The sequence below is a fragment of the Pelecanus crispus genome, chromosome 11, assembly GCF_030463565.1.
Source record: "Pelecanus crispus isolate bPelCri1 chromosome 11, bPelCri1.pri, whole genome shotgun sequence".
NCBI lineage: Eukaryota > Metazoa > Chordata > Aves > Pelecaniformes > Pelecanidae > Pelecanus > Pelecanus crispus.
The window spans coordinates 8,669,369-8,688,225 of NC_134653.1; the positions used below are offsets into that span (position 1 = coordinate 8,669,369).

Genomic DNA, 18,857 nt, shown 5'->3' on the forward strand with positions numbered 1-18,857 from the left:
ACACTGAACAAAAGAAATGTCCATAATTCATATGCAGTAGTAGGAAGTGTGTAAGTTAACCAAGCTGTGAAATATTACTTACTAGTATGGTTCTCCATTTCTTAAAAACTGTTCTTGCTCCTTGGGACCTGCACTTGCCTTTAACTCCTTCACTATTACCCTTGCTACACTAGTGCCTGTGTAGATCTCTCCAAGCAGAACCTGAAGAAAGATAACCATGGTGTCTTTAATCAGAGGGAAAAAAAAAAATTGGAGTTTCCCTGCAAAGAAAAAGAGCTAAAAACATGCTGTAAGAAAGATTTTCTGGCTTTTTTGTCAATGCATGCAGAGCTTTCATAATTAAACACCCATACTTAATAAATCTTGACAACTGATCTTCACATCAACTTTCAGAAAACATGTTTTCTAGTGAAGACCTCTTATTTACTTAAGATTTTTTTCCTAGAAAGAATTGGTAATAACAGGAATGTATTAATTCAAATCCACAGGAGAGAAATGTCTACCTAGTACGTAACTCTGGTAAGAAATTACGCTTAAATTAAAGAACTGATTAGTGCTGTGATTACAGCTAAACAGTGCATGCAAGGAAACATCTACTTTCAACTTCAGTTTTTCTTGTGCTGTTACTTTTTTTTTTTTTTTTTTTTTAGAGTACCATTTTAAAGGAAATACAGCAGCCTAGTCAGTTAGGAATAAGACTAAAACTGCAGTACAATATTAAAAGGTAACTTCTCACCTTTCCAAACCAACCATTTCCAATTTCCTGGATGTAGTTTAGACTCTGACGTGCAACTTGGGACTTTGATCCATCTGTCACACACAGCAAAACAAATGTAATATGTATCAAACCACTCAGCCAAAGTTATCTAACTGTTGAGGAAATAATGCAAGCTGCTACAATACTTATTCCCAATTCAGACTAAGCAACAGAACCTAGTTAGACATACATAAAGTGTGAAGGTAACATTGTGACAATAGCACTCAAGTGAAACTTTTCTCAGCTCCAGCTTCTAAACCATACTAGAATACACCCCCTACAAAAGCACAATGATTCTCCTTAAAAAAATTAAAAGCTTACATTTTGTAATACATTCAGTAAGAAAGCAAAAAGGCTGAATTCTAATTCCAATATAAAAGTGTATCACACCCTGTAGCTGGGTAGAGCAAATAACCTACGTATAAAGGTTTCCTATGTAAATAAAAGTAGACAACCCTAGACAACACTCATTGCTTGTACATCTTAATATTTATAGTTATACAGAGAGTTACCATTTTAAGAGAAAAGGTTTGACTGCTTTACTCTTCAGCCCAACTGCCCTACTTATAGCTACCATCTGGAAGGAGGACATTTTCCGACTAAAAATACTTCATGTAAAGAGCCCAGAGAGGGAAAGGATAGAAAACAAGACCCAGATCTTGGCAGAGAAGGGCAGTAACAATGGCAGACTCTATACTATACAAGAGATTCAGCAGCATTTATCCCTCTGCTGCCTAATTCGTTAGGAACACTAATAAACAGATGTACACAAAAACTTTCCATCATACTACTTGTCTGACTGAGAATTCTAGCCACATTTTTATTTCCACAAACCACATTTACACTAGTATTATTTTACTGGAACAGCTATAGCTGTATAATATACTGTCAACGTGCTCCTAAGCATGGAGAATGCTGTATCAACTACATTTTTACCAGTGTACCTTACTCAAGTACACCGCCTTATGGCAAAATAGCTCCTAGTAACAAAAAGTATAGTTTTAACAATTATGGCAACATAGAAGAGCTGACAAAATAAAATTATTCACAGATAATTTTCCCCCTCTCATTGAAACACTGAGGAGTAACCTTTCTTTTGTATTAAAGGCACACTGACAGTTTATTGAAATTTGTAGGTACAGAAATTTTATTAGAAGCTTCCCTGAACATATAATGATTAAGCAACACAAGCAATATATGTAAAATTTATATGTGAAGTAGTATAATAGGAGAACAACTATTTTATGCTAAACTATGCTTGTAATATTTAAGATGCTTAAGTTTCCTTTTACAAAAATTGTATTTTAAATACATTCCAAAAAACCTTTCACACAGGGAAAAGAAATCTAATGCTCTGTCTTACCAATATCACGTTTACAGCATGAAAAGTCTACAGTGACATTAAGAAAGCAATGCAGCTGATTCCCTCAGCTGAGCATCTTGAAGTAAGAGATGAAGTAAGAGATTCCCTCTTGCTTCCATTTAAGGCTAATGGCTAAAATCCAACGGCAACTTAGCCATGGAGAAAACCACTGAAGAGAAGTCTCTAATGTCCTAAAGTACTTCAAATCCTTCATGTATATAGAGGCACAATGAAAGTACTCTAGAGAGGTTTATTTAAGCTAATTTCATTCTATTAAGCTACCTTACCTGGCACCCTGCCATAAGTTAACATTTTTGAAGTAGTATTTCACATTTTACCGTACCTACAAAAATGTATTTACTCAGTTTATGTAAGTTTGTAACAATTAATTTGTTACAATAAAGTCAAATATAATCAGCTACACTCCATTTGTGACACTGAAATTGCCTACTTTTGGTTTTTCTTTAAAAACAGGATTTTACCTGTACGAGATGGAAACCGGGAGGGAGTTGGTAAAGTAATACTGGGAACTGAAAGAGTAAACACTTCTGCTGGAGACTGAGCAGATGGAGTATCTTCTGCTGGAGGTGTAAAATCTATTTCATCATCAAAATTATCTTCAAATTCCTGCAAAAAAAAATCTTAGTAAACAAGCTGATCTTTGTTTTAAAATTATCATTAATACATTTCTTTTAGTTTGAATGAGCAATGTTAAGGAGGCTAAGCTTTTTTCCAATGACAGTGAGAGATTTTTAATTTTCTATTCCTCATTTTCAATTTATTACTGATTTAAAGAGATTAAAGAATCAAGTATCACTTTTAACAAAAAGGGGGGGGGGGGGGTGTTTTGGGTTTTTTGTTTGGGGTTTGGGTTTTTTTTTTTTACTTTAAATGCTATCCCTGGCTTTGAATGAATTACCATGAACTGCCAAGGCCAAATATTCTCCATTTAGAAATGAGAGCAAAACTCGATTTTTAGGAACACAGATAACAGATGGTCCAAAAGTAACTGTTCTCTCATGATAACAATTTCTCTCAAGAGTTTTGCTACAGCAGATACGTATCTTCAGTATTCTTACTCAACAGGAGTGTCTTAAACCCTATCAGCAACCCAAGAAAAACAAATTAAAAGAATACACAGAAAAACAACAAAAAGGTTCTTTATAGCAAAATTGTCTCAAGGGTATACTTTTACTACTGATCCTGATAGCTGGTAATTTAAAGATCCTTACTGCAGCATGGACCAAGGACTTAAATGGTTGCAGCAAGATTTCACAGCATGTAGAAATACAGTTGTTGGCCTTTTCAGAAGAGAGAATGTACGGTGACATTAAAGTGTCAGTAACTGCAGAGTATTAGCACAAATAATCAAGTAAGTATTCTGGATATCAGAATGCAGCTAAGAGTATCACTTGTAAATACATTTGTAACTTCAGGTGCTTACCTTGAAATCTATCTCAGGGTCTTTACAGCAGGAGACACAGTTTGCAAGCAGTATTACCAGTATTACTAGAGTACATATAGACAAAATCACAAAAGATGAGGAAACTTCAGCTGTAGCTCCTTCTCCTAGGAATAAACATGTATGTAGTATTATATAAATATGTTTATCATTTTAAGAAGTTCCTTCAAAACATATTATCCATCTGCATTTACTTAAAAGATGGAGTTTGAGCATTTAACTCTGTGGATATGATCAAAAATAAGAGGAAAGTGAACAGAAAGGACATACTGGTAAAATATATCTATGCTCTATCACCTGCCTGCACCGTTCTGGACTTACTTGATTCAAGCTAAGAGGCCACAGCCAACATGATAACTAAAGTAGGTGACAAACAGTGATAGTCCCAAGCCGCAACATTCTTTAAGTGAACAAATTTAGATAGATATCTAAACGCTGATATTAGAAATCTGGTCTTTTTGAAGACGTCTCCCATGAGCCAAAATACCTGTCCGAAGAGGAGAGGCAGCTAGGAGAAATCCTCACTTAAACTGTGTACACATTTAAAATATATTACTATAAGGCAGTACTGTCTCTTTCAACAGATGCATTCATGACAGTCTGCAAAATATACAAGTTGCTTTCATAAGTGCAATGGATCTAATCAGGACCACCCAATTTCTATTTCTTGTGATTCATTCATTTCAAGAATTTTAGACATGATCCCTAACAATTTTGCAAACACACTTCCAAATAATTTTCCAAGATTTTATATATAAACATTCTACAACACATTTTCTATGACTAAGTCAGGTTATTATTACTCACAGATCAAAAGCTTCAAATGGCATTTTATAAAAATCTTATGTCTTTGCCAGGGGAATTAAACCTATTTGCATCCCTGTTTTCATCTTAAATTGAGAACAAAGATAGAGTTCCCTAGGAGGCCACAGCACACTTCTTGAGGGTTTGTTGTTGTTTCTTTTTAAACAGGTACTGCCATGGGGACTGGAAGAGTAGTTGGACCATATCTGATTAAAATATATTTAGATATTACATCAGCGTTAAAGGTAAACATCATCAGGTGACTCAGACTGACTGGATTTTTTGGGAACGTCTGGCAACAGAATACAGTACAAACAAAGCCTCAAAAATAAAAATCAGAAGTTGATCACTAGTTAAGGGACATACAAACTTGTCCACCTACCTCTTATACCTTATACCTTCAGAAAATTACAAAAAGTAATTAAGAGATTTCCCAAAAAAGCTACAGCTTTTCATCATGTTCCACAGAACACTTACAGAATATTTACTTATTTTAATTACATGTAAAGAGTAAATGACATAATCAAAATACTGCTTTAAAAAGTGTTAGTATACTTTCAAAAGATCCCATTTTCTGTACAATAAATTAGGAATATTAGCTATACAACAATGAAAGTTAACCAAAATAGGAAGGTTTTCAAACAAGTGATACTGTTTCTAGTTTCCACAATAGCTCTGGCATTCTAACCTCATTAGAGAACATGAATACTCCATTTCCAGATAATATGTATTGTTCAAACACAGATCAACCATGATGTGAGGCTGCTCACCACCTTTTAGTCAAAATTCTGAAGAGAAAAAAAAAAATCTCCGAAGAGGGCTCTCAATAGAATAATTTATATTCATTCAAATCAAGTACTCTACAAAACGCCCATGTATTTTCCCATTTGTAAGCATTAACAAGAAAAAAGGGGAAGGTAACAGCTGATTTATGTTTACTTCCTTCAGATGTTCAGTAACCTTACTAAGCAGACTGAAAATCACCTAAACCACAAATATAAGCATTTTGTGCAGTCGTTATCTAAATTACTGTAATGCACACAACACACAACTAATACAGCTTTAGATAAAATTTAAGACATTCCTTTGAACTTCTAACTGAAAACAAATAATAAAAGGTAGCTTCACTACAAAAAAGTAAGCATTTATGTTACCAGGTATTACTAATTAAAATTATTATTTTAAAGTCCTTTTTCCAAAACCACCCCACCTAATTTCCAAACAGCTTCCTCACCTTCACCACCAACTTCACTGAAATAAGAAGTCAACTCACTGCAGACCACCTCCTGAACAGATGCAGATTTTCCCCAACTAATAAACACCTGTGAACACATCACCGCAAGTACAATATCTATTCCTCCCAGTAGAAGATCAAGACTCCTGAACCCCTAGAATGTTTCATCCAGTGTACCAGATGCATTTCGGCAAGCTAGCCAAGCGAAAGTAAATCACTACACGATGAACTTGGACACCAAAAGCGTGTTTTATTATTCACAGAATGTATTACTAGCATATCTTAAAAGACTGCTATGCGAAGACTAGCTTCAGACCAGATCCTTAAAAGGGAAATATAAGTACCTCAGCTGTCAAGTGTGTAAAAGACTAGAAAAGAGCTATCAAACTTTTATTTTGGGTTTATGGTACACCACAATGTCTCTTTTTTGATGCTCACATGGCTAACATGAATTTTACAGTGTCTTCCTGTTCCGCAAGGGAGATGAGCATTAGCACTTCTCATTAGCATCCTCCCCGGTTCCAAATACCCTGTCTTCTTCTAGACGGTCTTTCTGACCAGCCTCTACTGAAAGTTGGAGCAATTCTTCAAAATTTGCTTTACCACTTTCAATCTTAGTGGTTCCTTTCAAGACCTGACATGGGGCTTGTGCACCCAAAAGTGCATCTATTGTAATTATATTAGCAAGTCTACTACAAGATTTTATCTCTATCTACGAACTTCTCACCCAAGCCCTTGAACTATCACAACTACAGCAGCATGACCACAACATGTATTTACATAAACATTACCATGCTCACTCCAACTTAGGATCCCACTTTTGACCCCCTCAAAAGTTACAAGTTATCACAGCAAATCCAACTGGGAGGATTCAAGCTCCTGGTGGTCTTACACCAGTCTTTTGGTTTATTTAACTCAAAATGAGACATAATGACCACTAACAATCATAAGCTGCATTTATTGTACATGTTAGATGCATTGCACATGTATTCAGCTATTTTATATGAAAAAGACAACATATTTTGGTTGGAATTCCTTCTGTAAAGAAAACTGCACATTTATCAAGCCTAAAATCTAAGTGTTTTATGCAAGTTACATTCTTCCTCATAATGTAGCTATCTCCTTTAAGTGTCCTGGAATGAATACAGAAAAAAAAAAATATTGCTGCTGTTCATTATGTTACTTCCTACCCTTAAGACCTTTTATAATTCCCAAGAATTATAAAAGTATATTCCCAAGAAAGTGTGTGAACTAACAGCAATTAATTGGAGAAAGTAATGAAGTTTAAAAAAAAAAAGCAAAGATCACCTTTGAAAAGGCAGCTAACCATTAACAGTTCATTAAGATTGAAGTCATCTAAACTTCCAAAAACACAAGGCAAATTTCACAAAGTTGTAAAAAGATGCTTTAACACAAGAAATATGCCACTTATTATGGGCAAGTTTTTGCAACGCTTACAGAAGAGCATTTCAGATGACTCACACAAGTAAGAGCCACTTACTAAGAATTACAGAATCCACCTCTATTTGGATAAACTTTGAAGTCTCTCACATAGTCATTAATAAGTGATATTTTTTAATTTGCACTTTTTAAAAAAATGAATGTAAAATTAAGAATAAAATGATGGCAACGTATAATTGGGCTAAAATTTATCATAAGTTATTTTAATAGCTTGCATAAATACATATTCAGTGATGGGAGTCACTGATTAAGTATTGGAACTGGTGTTTGACAAAGTGCTGAAAAATCTGCTACAGTATAACCTCTTTGGCATTTTTCAACTATTTCCATCCAATGATTAATTCATTGGAACTTAGTAAAATGACTCTGAGCTGAAAAGACAGATGTTTAATACCTCCTTTTGTTTGTAAATTGTGAAAGTATGAAGGAATGGCAGCTATTTATTATAAGATCCTAACTGAAAAAAGCAACCAGAAAGAAATCCATTCAATGAAACACATAGAAACATTTTATATAGTCATTACAGGAAACTGTTTTCTTTAATAAAAGAAACTGTTAAAGTACATTTAATTAATTTTAGTTTAAACCTAGATTTAAAAAGCCAATAAATATCACTCACAATTTCATAAAGAATGCAGAAGTTAAGAATCTTAACGTAACAGATCTTAAAGGTAGAGAATTTAATAAATTTACTCAGCATATCACCCCAGTTTAAAAACCTACCATACTTAATGTAACCCTACACAGTAATAACCTACGACATCTCAATATCTATCCAGAAGTCAGAATCTGTTCTTTAGGAAAGGGACTACAAAACGGATCCAAAAAATACTACATATAAAATGCCAACAACATAAGACTTCCTGTCAGTTAATACAAACAGTCTGGACTGCTTTGGTCTGGTATATCCCAACTACTTAAGCAGGAGAAAGAGGCCTGGATTATATCACTACTATATTAAAATAAGCAGGAGATACAGTGCATCTGTGTTACTACATGTGTTACTGCAAGGTTAACACGATGCAATGCTTTAACAAGAACCCTGTGCTAGTAAATGTTCCATCTCAAAGTGGTATCTAGATGACCCTAATTTATCAACTCAGAAAATAAGGTCTTTTTTCAAAGCCTCATCACAGTATTAAATATAGATTCTATGCTGTTATTTACCCACTTTTAAAAAGTACATAATTCAAAGCCCTGGCTGAGGTAGGTATTTAATTAACAGCTACTGAAGCAGATTCTTCAGCACCTCTGAAGACTGCCATTTCATAAGCAAGTTTTACACTTAAGTCTAAATTTAAGCACAGCACATCTGAGTCAAACCCTGTATGCAGGCAAGTACACAAACGGTCAGTGAAAAAACAATGACAAATTATGCTAAGATTCTCAGGATCAAGTACAGACATGAGAACATACACTTCAGCATGTATTAGCAAGTTTCAAGGGGTGGAAAAAATGTTATTTTCATACAAAGTATATTTCAAAGGAATTGATACAGGCCAGGATTCTCTGTATCTTCCTAAGTTTCTTTCAAGTCTACTTTTTTCATAAGACAGTTCACTGACTACGAAATGCAACAACTAAGCAAACAGAAGTTTGTTTCTCACTAGAACTGGTTTCCTTCTCTATCCAATTTCCCAGTCTGCCCACAATACTTTCAAATACCCACATATGTCATCCACCCGTGGCTTCCTCTGCTAGCATTAGTTAGGAGCAACAGGCACGCCAGCTAGCCAAACGGCCCATCCATGCTCACTTGCCAGCCAAGAGCCACCACTCGGAACGATACAGGACCAGATGCCTGTCCATGTGCGGGACGGTAGGCCTGCCTTTCTTCCACAACCAGATGATGAAAGGCCATGAAGCTTGAACTCTTCTCAGATTTGGTTCAATGTGATTAAGCATGTCATTAAGGTCTCAACCTTCAGGAAATTGGGCTAAAAAATGCATGATACCGCACAGTTTTAAGCATGGGGAAAAGAGAAAAATAAATGTACATGACAGACATTACTGAGCACACTAATAAAAGACATTCACCACTGTGATAAAGGCAGTGCAAGGCCCAGATAAATTAAGCATTATTAGGGAACAGTGAACTTCAAGGGAGCATCTGATTTTAAGCTCTCAGCACAGTAGTTGCTATGCGACAACAGTCCCACTGCATAAGCAAGAGCCTCTTTTCTTTCAGGAGCAGCTATATAAATGGCAGTTTTGCACTAATAGCTATAACTATTTCCAGCACAAATCTAGCATGACAGCAGTCACTTAAAGCGTCTCTTGGACACCCTCAAATTATATGATCATGAACTGAGATGTTACTTTACGACACCAAGTCGGAACAGAGCAGCCTTTAAGATACTAATGAATGGCTAAATCTAACTTTTCTCCCTAGCTACCTCCATGGTGTCTTTCATAAATTTGGTCAGTTTACTTACTCTTCATTTAACGGATATTAATGTAACCAGATTAAAAAGTGTAATATCACTCTAATTTATAGTGTTTTCGATAAATATTATTTTAAAAGCTATCCCAACTTTCCTAAATAATGCTGTCATTCTCTTTTATGCTAGCAATTAAGTGGGAAGGTGTGCTTGACTCCTACCCAGTTCTTCACAAGTCAGATTCAGATCATTATCTTTTCCTCACAAAGGGTTTCTCCTGCACTTATTTACTCCCTGAAATCTTCAGAGGTTTGCTACTAGTAGGCACAAAACCAATACAGATAAAACCAGGTCTATAAATTCTGAAGGCCTACAGGTAATAGGTAGAATACTAAAACAAAAGCCTATTCAAAACAATTTTAGGAACATCTGTTGTGTAATGTCTGACTTGTATGACAAAGTAAAGCACAACATGCATTGCAACTCCTGTATTTCACAAAAAAAAACCACCTCAAGAGCACATTCCATTACTTACTGCATTCCCATCATCTCAATTTTTTCCTGCTATGCTCCATTTAACAACTGAGCCAAAAACCAGCATAATTTTTGAGAATAAGTTTCAGCAGAAATGTGTGCACTACCATCATTTAGTTGTGCAATGCTACATTACAATAGGCTTTAAAAAAATATATTAGAACTGCATTCAAATCACCATCAACCTTCAACTAAGACAACACCAGCAAACAAAATCTTAACAAGTTTTGAAGGAGTCTTATCTACACTTCAGACATTCTTCTAAAAAAAAAAAAAAAAAAGCAGCATTTTAGGAGGAGAGTGGCACTCCAACTTCCAGTCAGCTCTTTGATTTGAATGATCATTACCAGTACAACAAGAGGAACCATTCCCAAGATCTCCAATGACTTTCATTGACTTGATGCCCTCAACACAATGGCAGCACCTTAATGAAATCTAAAACTCTCTTCAAATGCCCAAAGTATTTCAAAGCAGAGACTGGAAATGTTTCTTCACTGAGCAAATCCCTAAGAACACACACATATAACACTCCTTAAGGGACTTTAATGAGGTTCTCAGTTTACACCTGAACTTTTCAGCTTTCAGATTCTTGGCACTTACTGCCATTCAAAGAAAACACAAATGCTTGAAAGTTTTAAAACAATAAAAATAATCTGGAAGAAATTATTGAAAATGTTATTAGTTGTGGAGAGTTATTTCAAAAGCCTATCCTCCCGTGACATTATTATTACCCTTATATTGGATAACACAGAGTTTGCATAACTAACAGAAGTAACCTTCAATATGGATATTACAAATGTATCTTCATGCAAAAGCACTTTATCACCTGATTTTACTTTCTCTTCTTCCTTACAACTATGGAAAATCCTAATTACTAGATACAGTCTCAAGAAAAAACCTCTTAAGAACTTAAAACTACAGCTGTCCAAGTTACTTGTGCACACTTATATTTAATTCTTCTGAATACAAGAAGCAGTAATTAACAGTTTGTCAATAAAACTATTTCCTGCCTAAATCTGAATTGTGTTATGTGGCCTAAATCAATATCTCATGCTTAGAAAGATGCAAGTAAGATGACAAGTCTTTCACAGGTAGTGGAACAACAAAAAAAGAAAGTCAAGTCACATATAGGTTACGCTGTTACTATATTCTTCTAGATGGAAGTTGAAACATTTCACCCCTCTATTCAACTTGTCCATTACAATCCTAGAACACTATTGAACTCTATTATTTAAGTCCCTCATGAGGGAGGTAGATAGGATGAAAGGCCAATACATGTGCACTGACAATTATTTTGAAAAACCACCAGCTTTTCTTCTTTATAACAGTTAATCTTCAGAAGTAAGGGTAATGAAGACAGCAAGTGGCCATTTCCTACAGAGCTTTTCCCCATGAAGCAATAAAAAAACCCCTGCGACACTCCTCCAACCCACCCTGCGTTCTGGATATAGTTCTACAGTGACAAAAGCCAGTTTCATAGTTAAATGTCTTTTGTGGACACATGACCCAGAAATCATTACTGTCCGATGCAACAAGTTACAATATTTTCAATAAGAAATATTAGCTACTTCATATCACAACTGGATGTGTAACTCTGTACGTCAACAATTCTTGGCAAATTATCTCAGTCCTCCCATTTGTCCTTACAAAGAATACAAGAAGTCTGTCCTGCAATCTAAGCCAACACTTTTTCAAACTATTTTATCCCGTGCTCCCCCTAAATACTTTTACAGTGTGCTTCAAATGAGCTTCTACAGCCGCTGAAGTCCACTTTGCATGTAAAGGTGACACAGGTTACATATCCTAAGGCAAGAATATCTGGGGCAATGCTGGATTCTCATGTAGTACAGCACCCTCAGAACAACACAGCTCCGATCCTCATTTTTTCTGAACGCTTGTCCTGGTCTGGGTGTTGGTTGAGCACTTAGTAACTAGTAAAACTATGAGCTGGGGTTAGTTTTACATTTCTGTCCCTATTCTATTACCTACAAGCCTTCCCAGCAATGTCAAAGAATTACTCACACAACAGCATACTGCTCAATTTTAATAAGGACTAAATATAGGCTAGTACTTCAAGTGTTTACAGAGCGAGATCTGTTTGAAGTTTCAGTGTTAGAATCCCATGTTTGCACAAAGGCATCTTAAGACAAGGTAAAAAATATACATGTTTAATTATGTATCCTATGCCTTCATGGCAGTGTTTCTGGAAAGTCTGGGTAGCATTATTATCTTACAAAGGTACCATCTGATTCTTAAATGTGTGTGTGTGTATATATATATAAAATTCTGCAGAGCACACTTTATTCTATACTGCTAGATGTTCGTTTTGACAATTAATTCCTGCTCAAGTACAGTATGTGTTCATCTGCGATACTATTTCTCCAGCGAGCCACAGGTTGTCCTTTTTTTTTTTTTTTAAACAGGGTAGAGGACAATCATTTAAAGAAGCATGAGAAGGTTACACATCATGGCATCTCAAACAATCAGAAGTACTTGCAGCATAGAAACCAAACCATCAGTATCTCTTTCTCCCACCATCTGACAGCAATACAACCTATTAAGATATACTGGTTTTGAAGAGACTAGTTTGTTTCTGTTCCTGTGAAAGGAACCATACATGCAAACTTCATGTAATGGGATTTTCTAGAATCTTGATTTTACAGTAGATGCATTTCCAACTCCAATGTACAGCTGGGTTAAGAAATGAGGGAAAGCAAGCAAGCAGCACCATTTTGGCAAAAGAGCTTCTTCAGCTCTATTTCTCATCCCTATTCATAGCTGAAGAATTCCTAGGAAGAATAGACCATATGACAAATGACTGATTTTGGACAACTGGATCTGCTCTACAGGCTGAAAGCTTAAAAGCCAGCACTCAAAAGTCAACTGTTAAAACTTTCTATACCTCTTTCATAGCAAAGAAGTCTCAGGGTGCAAAGTCAGTCCTAAAAAAGTCACATCACTGTTAAGTCACTGTAGTGATGTTTCCTTACCACTAAGGAAATTTTTGTAAGTGTAGTAGTGTTGGACAAGGTGTTACTTTGTACCAGCATTTCATACTGAAAATCCCTCAGAAGACAATTCACTCACATAACTTGCTTCACATCATCACCTTGGCCAAGCTATATTCAGCACAACACCTTGCTACAGGTTGTGTCTGAACTACACACGTAGACTGAATCAGCTATCCTGACACACTTCATACATTTCTGATTATGAAAGAGTCTACACAATGTTTCTAGTATCACTGATGTTGCTCAAGACCTTTCATAACAGCAGTACAATCAAAACAAAGAGTTTATACAGAGCAAGAAAAGCATCGAAGCTATTGCAAATTGTATCCAGAACTATATCAATCTCCAGATACTGGATACACACACCAAACAGAAAGGCAGACCCAAAATAAAATCTAAGGAAGACTCCAGTACTCCACGTGCTGTCCTCCTGCTGCAGAATTGGAACATTAGGACTGAAACAGAGAACTATGCTTTTTGCGGCCTCTGGCATTATACTGATTACGGGTCCCTTTATCCTGTGCAGGTAAACCACACATGAATAGCGACTGAAACCAGACTACAGCAAATGTCCAGAAAATTACTTCTATTCAAATGTGCCTGACAGTTGTTCAGTAGCCCCTCAAAATATAACTTTGTCTTCCCTGCTTTTCAAATAGAATGCTGGATCTCACTATGTAACACAAACTCCTTTTTTTTTTGTACAGGATATGGGGCAAAATCAGCACTAACTAATGGGCCCTTCCAAACCAATGACCCACACCTGATGCTATGCCAACATACCTTTAGACTGTCTCTGAGCAGTGCTATCTTAATATGCTACAATGATACCTGAGGAATTACCAAATACACCCAAGCATTCAAGATGTGAGAGAAGACCTCAGAAAGTGATCTCCTCCTATAAGGGCTCCTTTAGTTCTATCAAAGTCCAGACACTTTACAGCCAGAGGCAGAGGAAGTAGACCAAGCCTGTGAATAAAGCCTTGCACGGAACATCCCTGCAGGCCAAAGAGTCAGGGTTGGCTCCTTACCTCAGAGTCACAAACTCCCAGACAAAAAGAAAAGTTAAAAGACAACTTAGCAGCTCTACCTCTACAATTATTAGGCGTCTGGGACAGAAGCTAGAAAAAGAAATATAGGGAGAAGTAAACAAGTTTAGTGCTTGAAAGGGGGAGGAAAGATAGACCACTCCCAAGAAAAGTACATACCACTAATTAAAATCCTCACTTTACAAGCAAGATTTTTCTTAACTTCAAGTGATCCAAGTCACTAACTTGCATATGCTTAGAACATTGCTTTTCTTATTACGTGCAAGTGTCACATACATTTTGCATTGTACCAAACCACAGTCCACAACGAAAATTGGGCCCCAGTCTGACAAAACTCCAAGTGAAACATCAAGCCAAAGCAACTCAAAACCAACAATTTTCCCAAGAGTATATATATGCTACAGAACTCATGTTAACAAATTAAAAAAAAAAAAAAGTGGTTTAATCTCAAAGATTTAACTTGTCATCTATTGCCAGCTGACTATACTAGATATAGCTGCACAAACATCTAGATACTCTAGATGGATGTCTCTGGATACTATACGCCAATTTCTAAGCATCTTTTCCTGGATTGTACATGACCGAGTTCATCAGCAAGGACTCGCTGCCATGACATTCAATGGGTCCAGGAGCAACATCCCAAGACTGAGGTTCTCAGCACAAACCAAGAAAGCATGTAGGCACCAGTCCAGCTGCCTCAATTCAACTGAATAAACTATGTAGTTCATCACAAATATAAAATTGAACACACCTGTTAAAAATGCTACCACCTATTCAAGTTTTACAGGAAAAGAATATTTTTGAGTCCCTGTTACTTTGTATTTGCAAAGACTTCATATAGCACAGAGATGATAGGAATACTTTAACATTACACACATACCCTTGATTCAGATTCTCAGCCTTCTTGGAGAGGCAGCTGAATTAAGGTCAAGTATGGAAATCCAAGTCAGAAGAACAGAAAGACATCCTGAATGTAAATGTAAAGGTTTAGCACAGTAAAGCAGACATATCAGATTATAATGCACTATGTTTCCCTGCACAATACTGCTGCCAAAGAGTAGTTCCCAAATGCCCTTACTTCAACCACACGGTACTAAAAAAGTGGAAGTCATCTCAGCCTGATGCATTCAGGTAAAATCACTAATACTCCACAGGCTCAAAAAAATTACAGCACTTCATTCTGTGAACTCCTTTCCAGTAGACCTGCCCCCAGCTCTCACCTCCAGTATAAAGTGAAACCTTAAATTCAGAAGTATCACAGTACGTATCAGTATTCTCCTTTTCCATTCACAGAATAAATTAAATCTAAGTTGGTCAAAGTATTTTTAGCTAGTAGCATCTTCAACATGTTGTTTTTCCTATTTTCCACAAGAATTGCTATGAATCCTTCCAGGGGAACAGTTAAAGCTTTATTTCCTTTACCTCTTCTCTTTATTGTTGAAAAGAAAAAAATTTAAATGAGTTCACAAATATAACCTCGAAAATGCAAGACGAATATAGAACACATCATCAACGCATGTCTTCATCTGCAGACACTGTGAAGCCATACTTAAAAAGAGCGGCATCATTCATCTCGATCAAGGCCCTGGGAACTTGACAATTCCTCAGCCATCCAGCCTGGCGTACTTCCACAGCAGTTCCACAAAATGGAACATTTTTGAACAAGGAATCCAATCCAGTCTTGCTAGAACCTGCCCATCACCATTTCCTGCTTTCCAGCTTCCTCCTCAAAAGAGAAGTTGATTTATTATGGGTATATTCTGTGCACTATTCCGCAAAGTTCACTACAACAACTACAGACACTTTCCTCCTTTTTCTGCGGATTCCCACCTTTCCTGTAACAAGTTCAGGGCAACACACATCAAAATCTGAAACCAGTTACTAATTATTTTATGAAAAGCCCATTAAATTCTTCACAAGTTCACAACTCATATATATCAGACTGAACGTTACGGTGAACTGCAAAAACTGCCAAGGCCCAGAACAGAGACCATCAGCAGTTGCCAGTCCCAATATAGGAAATCAAAGCAACCTGTCATGGGATATATGAGAGAGAAATTCACAATATGGCTGTAGGTTTTTTTAAACACAGCTCATGATTCTTAACCCAGCAAAATAAAGTCACAGGTTTGTCTTCTAGACAGGTCATAAAATTTGCCTAGTATGACAGAGAAGGTCATACAAAACTCACTGTTTTCCACTGGTAAGCTACTCAAAGGAAAGAGAAAAAAAAAAAGTCCTTGTAGCTTTCTAACTGGTTACTGCTGTAGCGATGATACAGGACATGTTGCAGACTAAGAATCTGTTGCATGCAAACTCATTTGTGCACATTATTTCATTCAGTAGGAAGTCTTCCCAGCAAAAGTGATGCCAGTGAAACTGTAAAAAAAGGCCTCTTGAGGCCTTAAAGGTTTAAATACTAAATATATGTCAATAAAATAATCCAAATACATTGCTTCTTACTATATGGGCAAAGATACAGCAGAAAGCAGCAGTTTCATTTCCTGGAGTTCACTGGGTTTTCCATGACAGGAGTTGGCACAGTTTGCTAAACCGCAGATAACATCCCATGTATACATACATTGGGCTAAAATTATAACCAAAGACAACAAATAAAATTACGATAGCTCATTAAATTTATAGTAGTCCAATATTATAACATCGTAAGTACTTCTCTTGGCAGTACTGTACTTAACATACCTAATTTGGCCTTTAAAAAAAAGGTTTTAAAAAAACCCCAACACTTTAATATTATCTCCTGCATCTTGTCCAATCAACTTTTCATTCTGAGAATGAAGCTTTTTACCAGCGTCATGGAAGTTATGTTTTGATCTCCCAGCTTTGTAAGGTACATAGCATAGTCCTGATAGCAAAGAGGAATTTTTATTTAAGAAAAAAAGAAGAGAACACTTGATGCAGACACTCCAACATCTACAGTTAAATAGAAAAATTAACTGCATTTCAGGAAAAGCAAGAGACACAGAAAAGGTGGAAAAGACCTCCATACAGAACTGATTCTGCTTATGGTTCAATGACAAGTCAATATTACTTAGACAAGCTTCAAGTATCTCATAAATGAGAAAACTATCATTTAGTCTCAAAGGAAATACAGGTATGACTGACAGTTTTCTCTTTTTCAGAAGTTTACTTTTATAGAAAGTACAAAAGACCTCCAAGGGGGCTGATGGAGGGAGTAACTTATGAACAATCCAGAAATGTTCTTGGGAAGAAAAAAAAATTGGGAGAGGCATACGTCCAAAAATAAAGGAAGCATGGGTTCTACTCCCAGTTTTTATACTTTCTGTGGAACAGCAGCCAAATTACCTAATCTCTGTGCTTCAGATCTCTCCCTCCCCACCGCTCCTCCTCCTCCTCTCTGAACATATTGTCTATTTCAGCTGTTCAGCTCTTCATGGCTAGAAATAAATCTCAGTACACATTCAAACCAAACCTAACAAAATTCAATCCCGATACAACGTTATGTTGGCAAGCCCCAATAAAATACAAAAAAAACCCCGAACCAAAGAGATGGTTGTTACCTATCAGTACTAATAAACCTTTAATCAGTAACGCGTACGATTGAGAAGACACATTTTTTTAGTTTGTACTTTTAAGACAAACAGGAAAACAAGCAAGAAATTTGAAGGAAGCTAGCATTACCTAACACAAGAGACAAATTAATGTGAACTCCATGACTATTTAGAGACTGGGGCGGGGGGGGCCGGGGGGAATCCGACTAATCTGACCGGAAAGGAGGGAAGTGCCGTCTGCCCTGAAGAGCCTCCACCCAGGAACGGGAGCCCCGGTGATTCACAGTCAAAATAAGAAAAAGAAAAATCACGCCGAGGTGTGTATAGGCTAGAAGGTTGCCGCTATAGAAAGAACGTACGTGGGTAAACACACAGAGAGAACAAGCCCGCAGCTCCATCCAAAGAGACCGAGCTACCTGCAGCGGGAGCCGCTCAGTGGCACAGGCGCACGCCCTGACGGATCGGGCGGGAGCCGCAGCCCGCCGTGCCGGGGAGCCCCGTCCACCCGCCGTGCCCTTCCCGACGCTTCGGCGAGGCGAGAGCGCCGAGCGCGGCGCGGAGCCCTGCCCGCAGCACGGGGGAGGGCCGGGGGCTGTGGCAAACCCGCAGCCCCCTCGCTCCACCGCCACGGCCCCGGCCCCGGCCCCGGCCCCCACCGGCGGCGCCGCGCTCCCAGGCTTCTCCTCGCAGGCCCCGCGGCGGAGCCGCTCCCCCAACCCCGCTTCACTCCGCCGCCTCCCGCGCCTCACCTGCACCTGCTCGCGGAAGCGGAGCCGCCCCGCCGCTCCCCAAGAGAAGCGACAGCAGGAGGACGAGCCCGAGCGGGCGCCGGGGTCCGAGGGGCAGCGGGCCGCCCCCCCGCCGCCCGGCACCCCCGCCGAGCCCCCCGCGCTTCTGCATGCCCTCCGCTCCCGGCCCGAGGCTCGGCGCCGACCGAGGGGCTCGAGGTTCTCAGCGTCTCCGGCGAGCCCCCGCGGCAGCCGCTGCCCCCCGCCTCCGCGGCGCGGCTGCCCGCGGCATCGGACCCCGCCGCCCTGCTCCCCTCACAGAACCCCGCCGGCCCCTGCGGACGCCGCCGCCGCCATCTTCCGGGCTACCTGACCGGGAGGGGGTGGAGCGCCTTGCTGATTGATACCCCAATGCGCCAATCAACCCGCGCCTCACGCTCAGGAGGCGGGACCACTGGCTGGGACGGGGCTAATCCGTGATTGACAGCCAGGTCAGCCAGTCGCTCAGCACAGGGCGAGCTAGGGGCGAGCGAAGGCTGCGGC

The 18,857-nt window shown here is 38.4% G+C and overlaps 1 protein-coding gene across 1 annotated transcript in view; it reads right to left on the bottom strand.

Annotated features, from left to right (window-relative positions):
* The window catches only part of LMTK2 (lemur tyrosine kinase 2), a 44,554-nt gene extending 26,068 nt beyond the window's left edge, over positions 1–18,486 (bottom strand). The window contains exons 1-5 of the mRNA XM_075718899.1: positions 18,336–18,486; positions 3,565–3,689; positions 2,603–2,747; positions 737–810; positions 83–201 (exon numbers count right to left, since the gene is read on the bottom strand). Of these exons, the coding sequence (XP_075575014.1) occupies positions 83–201; positions 737–810; positions 2,603–2,747; positions 3,565–3,689; positions 18,336–18,486 (614 nt within the window). The remainder of the gene's footprint in view (positions 1–82; positions 202–736; positions 811–2,602; positions 2,748–3,564; positions 3,690–18,335) is intronic.
* Positions 18,487–18,857: the final 371 nt, after the last annotated feature.